This window comes from Elgaria multicarinata, chromosome 23 (genome assembly GCF_023053635.1).
Source record: "Elgaria multicarinata webbii isolate HBS135686 ecotype San Diego chromosome 23, rElgMul1.1.pri, whole genome shotgun sequence".
Taxonomy (NCBI): domain Eukaryota; kingdom Metazoa; phylum Chordata; class Lepidosauria; order Squamata; family Anguidae; genus Elgaria; species Elgaria multicarinata.
Genome location: NC_086193.1, coordinates 1,961,886 through 1,968,607, shown reverse-complemented (window position 1 = coordinate 1,968,607; position 6,722 = coordinate 1,961,886). Strand labels below are relative to the sequence as shown.

General features: G+C 49.7%; 1 protein-coding gene across 1 annotated transcript; it reads left to right on the top strand.

The window, feature by feature from the left end:
- The first annotated feature begins 810 nt into the window (after positions 1–810).
- LOC134413019 (retinal homeobox protein Rx1) lies at positions 811–4,055 on the top strand. The gene is made up of 2 exons (XM_063147049.1): positions 811–1,053; positions 3,612–4,055. The coding sequence occupies exons 1-2, from the start codon at positions 811–813 to the stop codon at positions 4,053–4,055; spliced, it is 687 nt and encodes a 228-aa protein (XP_063003119.1).
- Positions 4,056–6,722: the final 2,667 nt, after the last annotated feature.

Here is a 6,722-nt window from a genome sequence, read left to right as displayed (position 1 = left end):
TCTTCAAGGGAAGCCCCACGTGAAGCATGGAATCATAGAATCATAGAGTAGCAGAGTTGGAAGGGGCCTACAAGGCCATCCAGTCCAACCCCCTGCTCAGTGCAGGAATCCACCCTAAAGCATCCCTGACAGATGGTTGTCCAGCTGCCTCTTGAAGGCCTCTAGTGTGGGAGAACCCACCACCTCCCTAGGTAACTGGTTCCATTGTCGTACTGCTCTAACAGTCAGGAAGTTTTTCCTGATGTCCAGCCGGAATCTGGCTTCCTTTAACTTGAGCCCGTTATTCCGTGTCCTGCACTCTGGGAGGATCGAGAAGAGATCCTGGCCCTCCTCTGTGGGACAACCTTTCAAGTATTTGAAGAGTGCTCTCATGTTTCCCCTCCATCTTCTCTTCTCCAGGCTAAACCTGCCCAGTTCTTTCAGTCTCTCTTCCTAGGGCTTTGTTTCCAGAGTGTTTCGGTGTTACATTCCGGGACAATGGGATCTGCAAGAAATGTCTTCTAATGTCCTACCGAAATCGACCTCTTAGTTCTAGCTCTGTGGCACTCTGTGGTGGTGGCAGAGAGCAGGTCTTCGCCCCAGTCCATATGATCTTCAAATCTTCAGAAATTTGAAGAGAGCTGCCGTGTCCGCTCTCAGACCTAAACATGCCCAGTGCCTTCAACTTTCCCACATCCTTAGGCAATCGAATCGCATCGCTGGCCTGTTTTCCAACCATCTTTGTGGCCCTCCTCTGAACCTGTTCTCATCTGTCTCCCTCCTCCTGCCCAGGACTGAATGTTACCTCTTATATCATCCTCAGAACCTGCCATGTTCCTCAGTAAATGCGACGGGGAATTAAGCGAGCTACGGAAGAGCGTGGACAGCGAAGGCACCACGCCGGAAAACCTGGACGAAGAGCCGCCCAAGAAGAAGCATCGCCGCAACCGCACCACGTTCACCACCTACCAGTTGCACGAGCTGGAGAGAGCCTTCGAGAAGTCTCACTACCCGGATGTCTACAGCCGCGAAGAGCTGGCCATGAAAGTCAACCTGCCAGAGGTCAGAGTTCAGGTGAGCAAAGCCTGGGAGACCTTGCGGCCTTTTAGGATCAAGAACCGATCCACCAAGGCCCACACGGAGAACTATCATGAGTCAATGCCTGCTGCCTGAGGTGCTAGATTTCTACATGCAGGGTGATTTGGGTTTGTTATCTAAACATGAAATACTCCAGTCTGAGTAGCACAAGCAAGGACATCCTTCTCCGACCGGGTGCTCTCCAGATATGTTGGACTATAACTCCCATCATCCCTGTGATGCAGGGTGAGGATGATAGGGGCTGTAATCCAATGCATCTCGAGAGGGGGGCACCATATTAGAAAAGCCTGAGTTAAAGCCCCTACCCAGTATCCTTCAGATGTGTCGGACTACAACTCCCATAATCCCTAACATATCTGGAGGGCACCAGGTTGGGGGAGGATGTATTGCATTGTGCTACTTAAACTAAAGAATGTCATGTTTGGTTAGCTCCCCTGCAAAAGCAAACAAACAAGCCAATCAGCCTGCATGTAGAAATCTAGCACATCAGGCAACAGGAATAGACTTATGATAGTTCTCCAAGTCACCTTCTTGCAGGCCCTCTGGGGTGTTTTTATGCCCCACACACATATGGTCCACAGTGGTACAGTCCAGGGCACACCTGCGGTAGATCCAGGTGGTAGAACGGACCATACCATTTCATCCTGTGGGTAGGGGGTGAATCATGTTTGTGAGCGTTTTGCTGCAAAAAACGAAACAAAAATATACCTCCCTGCAGGAAGAAAGCCAGGGAAGAAAGTTTCTAGTTCTGCTTGCTCCCTGATGTGCTAGTTTTCTACTTGTAGGGGGTCATTTATTACACATTTAACCTGTTTTACCTACTTGGTCAGCCTGCTTGCGGAGTTTAATTCTGAGCCGGCCAATGGCAAAAGACGTTGCTCAGGAAGTCATCCTGATTGGTGGCTGGACCAAGCCACGGTAGGTACATAAGCTGGTGCCACCTGCTGGGCGATAATTGCACCACGTGGCACAAGCTGCATATAGAGGTATTCTCCTGCATTCTGCTGCATGTCCCTTCGCAGGACTGGGAGCTGTTTGAATGCAGGGGCTGCTTAGCTCGTGGGAGTGTGAGAAATCCTCGTAAAGGCCAGGGTGTTTCTGGGCATGTGAAGAGTGCGAACTTCTTGCTAATTGCTTTATGATTCTTTTGTCCATCCCAGTGGACGCTGGTGGAGGCTGTGTCTGATATTATTATTATTATTATTATTATTATTATTATTATTATTATTATTATTATATTAAAAAGAGAGAGAGACACAGAGAGGAAGACACCAATTTGGAACTCCCCAAATCCAGAGAGCAACTCACATGCCACACCTTTTGGACGTCCTAAAAATCTATTTTTTAGAAGCGCTTTCCCCCCCGAGTAAAACTATGAAATTCTCTACCAGTAACCCCCACCCCAACTTGAAAGCGGATTAGACAAATTCAAGAAGGATATCAGTCGCTACTAATCAGGGTGGCTATGTGCGACCTCCAATATCAGAGGCTGTATACTGGGGGACATGAATGGGATAAGTGCTATAGCACACACATCCCACTTCTGGGTTCACACAGGCAACTGGTCGGCTGCTGTGTGAACAGAATTCTGGCCTAGATGGACCCATAATCTGATCCAGTGCGGGACCTCTTATATCCTATAGATATTGTATCTACTTGTAGATTCAATTTTAAGATGTCTCACTGTTATTTTAATAAATATCAGTTTTATAGGTTTTAATCAGTTTTATGTATTTTATAGTATTTTCGTATTCAATGTTGTTCCCTGCCTCAGTTATTATTATTATTATTATTATTATTATTATTATTATTGATAATTATTGTATGCAATCTGTTTTTATGCTTTTAAATTTTGTATATTTGTTTTTAACGTTCTGTGTTTTAATCTTTGTAAACCGCCCAGAGAGCTTCGACTATGGGGCGGTATGCAAATGCAATTAATAATAATAATAATAATAATAATAATAATAATAATAATAATAATAATACCCTATTTCTTCAATTCTAAGACACACTTTTCCCCCATATAAACATCTCTAAAAATGGGGTGCGTCTTCGAATCGCGGGTGTGTCTTAGGTGGGGGGGGTTCTGTTGGTGGTACTGAAATTCGTGTGTGTCTTACAATCGATGGCGTCTTACAATCAAAGAAATACTGTGGTGGTGGTGATAATAATAATAATAATAATAATAATAATAATAATAATATGATCTTAGCAAGAGCATCATTGGCGAGGCTGTCCAAAGTTAACAGAGGTGCCAATGCACCTAAATGTTTTCATAGAATCATAGAATCATAGAATAGCAGAGTTGGAAGGGGCCTACAAGGCCATCTAGTCCAACCCCCTGCTCAATGCAGGAATCCATCCTAAAGCATCCCTGACAGAGGGTTGTCCAGCTGCCTCTTGAAGGCTTCTAGTGTGGGAGAGCCCACCACCTCCCTAGGGAACAAACAGCATCTCGTGAATGGGCGGGGGAGGCTTAGAATGGGCAGCCTGCCTGGACGGCATTGTGCTTAACACCTCTCCCTTCACAGGTCTGGTTCCAGAACCGGAGAGCCAAGTGGCGCCGGCAGGAGAAGATGGAAGCCAGCTCCATGAAGCTGCACGACACCCCCATGCTCTCGTTTAACCGGCCCGCCATGGCGGCCAACGTCGGCCCGATTGGTAACTCTCTCCCTTTGGACCCATGGCTTACGTCTCCCATCTCCGGCGCCACCACGGTGCACAGCATCCCGGGGTTCATGGGCCCTGCCCAAACACTGCAGCCGGCCTACGCCGGGCATTCGTTTCTCAACAGCCCTCCGGCGATGCCCCAGGGCATGCAACCCATGGCCCCCGCGGCATACCAGTGTGCCACTACGTTTGTGGACAAGTACCCCTTGGAGGACGTCGACCAGCGGAGCTCAAGCATCGCCTCGCTGCGCATGAAAGCCAAAGAGCACATTCAGACCATTGACAAGACGTGGCAGCCGATTTGACGGCGGGCCGGTTGACCCTGCCGTGCCACGGGGCGGGTTGGATTGCGGCGGGTCTTTCCCAAGTGACATCAAGGACATCTCTTAGCTTCTGGCGAACAATGGCAACGTGGCCTACCGTGCACTAGAAACCCGGTTTCTGTTTGAATCGAGGCCCCAGCTAGAAGGCGGATTTACGTCAGTTCATGCGCGGCTCGGTGACGCCTCACCGGTCCGACAGTCTGGAACGCGAATATTTCAGCACCATGAGTAAAAACAAAAAAAACAGAGCGGTTAATCTACCCTCTTGGAGGGGATGGCCTCTTTCACTCTGAAAGATGGTGGCAGCGGTGGGATCAGGAGAGGAGAATTGTGCAAAGTGAATCTTTCCTTGCATGGCCATGGGGTGTGGGGTTGTTGAAGCATTCTGGGCATGGGTGAAATTTCCCTAGAAATATTTCGGCGTCCTCTGAAAAGATCTCTTCCACCTCATAATAAGGAAACAGCTAGGGTGTTCCACCCACCCCTCCGGGAAGGTGGCACATTGGTCCAAATCTCGTCGTATTCTGAATTGGGCGCTCAGTTTCCTGTTCACACACTAGGTTTCCTTCCAACCCGTTCATGTGCGTGTTTCAGTAGCTCTTTCTTGGGTAGTCTTTTGTCTTTGAACTGCAGGCTGCGGTATGGTTTCTGCGTGGCACAGTTTAACCGGCCGAAACGAAACGAAAACATAACGTCCAAAACAAAAAATGAAAGAAGGGAAGGAAGAAGAAGAAGAAGAAGAAGAAGAAAAGATGTCATTTCTCAAAGAATATCTTGTTTTGTCAGGGTTTTCTTTTTCTGCCCAAGGGTACCTCTGGGGATGGGTTCTTTTCCCTGTTAGATTACAGTCCTGGGTCTCGCGATAAACTGAAAAGGAAATTGGAAACCGGATTACATCTGGGTTTTTAAAAAACAGAGCGCTTGGTCCCGGCGAATATGAAACACTTTTAATGTCCCACTGAGTTCAGGGGACGGGCCGTAGATTAACAGTAGAGCGCGTGCTTTCGGGCCGAAGGTCTCGGGTTCAGATCCCTCGTTAGCAGGACTAGGAAAGGCTTTGGGCGTTTCTACCAGTTGGAATAGGTCAGCGTTTTCCCTCCAGGTGGTTTGGAGCACAACTCCCATCTGCCTCAGCTGGAATGGCCAATGGGGCCTCGGCCTGAGGGTCATACTACAACTCCTATCAACCCCGGCCAGCATGGTCAATGGCCTCCTCTAATGTGGTGTGCTCTGGGTGCAGGTGAGGAAATTGGGTTCGACACAGCTGGGACTTGTCCTAGAATTCAGCCTTCCTCAACCTGGGGCGCTCCAGATGTGTTGGACTACAACTCCCAGAATGCCCCAGCCAGCTGGCTGGGGCATCCTGGGAGATGCAGTCCAACACATCTGGAGCGCAACAGGTTGAGGAAGGCTGTGTCCTAGATAGAAGACTTTTCTGACTTCCCGTCCCGCTTGTGCTTCTCTGGGGAAGGATGCCTGCGCTTTGGAGGGGGGGGACACTTGCTTCTGAGTAGACAGGCATCGGGTTGGCTGTGAATCTCTCCCATTCAAGCCAATGGGGCGCAGGAGGGCTTGACTCCGTGGCTGGATTTCACCCAAGGAGATTGTCTGTTTGCTGTTAAAGGCCCTCTGGGTGGGGCTGGATCACTGCCGGAGAAATAAAAGGAAGGGAGATCCTTTGCCTTGAAACGGATCCTCTGGGCTTTGGAGGCGGCCGGCCGGGGCCCTTTGGCTGCCTCCGGGTGGGAAGACCCCTGTGCCTGCTCTACCGTTGGGGGGACGGTGACAATGGGACCGTCCGGCCTTTGGTTCCGCGTCTCCAAGGTATATTCCTCGCCCTGTGCTAAGGCAGCGATGGGTCGCCCTGAATCTAGCATGGTTTCCTCCTCTTCTCTCCTTTCCCTTCCCTTCTCTCTTCTCTCGCTCTCTCCTTCCTTTTCTTTCTTTCTTTGATCTTTCTTTCTCCTTCTCTCTCCCCCTTCCCTTGTTTTACTCATTTCTTTCTTTCCTTCCTTCACCCCTTCCTCCTTAACTTTGTCTCTTCTCTTCCCCCTCTCTCTTCTTCTCTCTCTCTCTGTCGCTCTCCCTTCTCTCTCTTTCTCCATCTTTCATCCCTTCCCTTTCTTTCTTCTTTCTTTCTCCTTCTCTCTGTCTCCTTCCATCCACCCTTCCCTTCCTTCCTTTTACGTCTGTCTGTCCGTCCTTCTTTCTTTTGCTTTTCTCTCCTCTTCCCTTCCCTCTCCTCCCTCCCTCTTCTCTTCCCTTCTCTGTCTTTCGTTCCCTTCCCTTTATTTCTTCTCTCTCTCCTTCCATCTACACTTCCCTTCCTTCCTCTCCTTCCTTCCTTCCTTCCTTCCTTCCTTCTTCCTTTCCTTTCCTCTTCCGTTCCCAGGGCCGTTGCCAGACTATTTTGCACCCTAGGCAGGTGAGCTGCTTTCACCCACCCACCCCCACCCCAGTGAACCTGGGTGCAGGGCGCCATCTCGCCCGCCCAGCCGAAGTGAAACCAGGACGCTGGGGTGGGGGCGGCGGAGGGGGGACTTTGAAACGGCGTGCCTGGCTGGAAGCCATTCTGGGAGAGCGATTTCCAGGCATGCCGTTCCAAAGCCGACCGCCTGCCCCCCTACCCCAGCATTCTGGCTTCGCTTC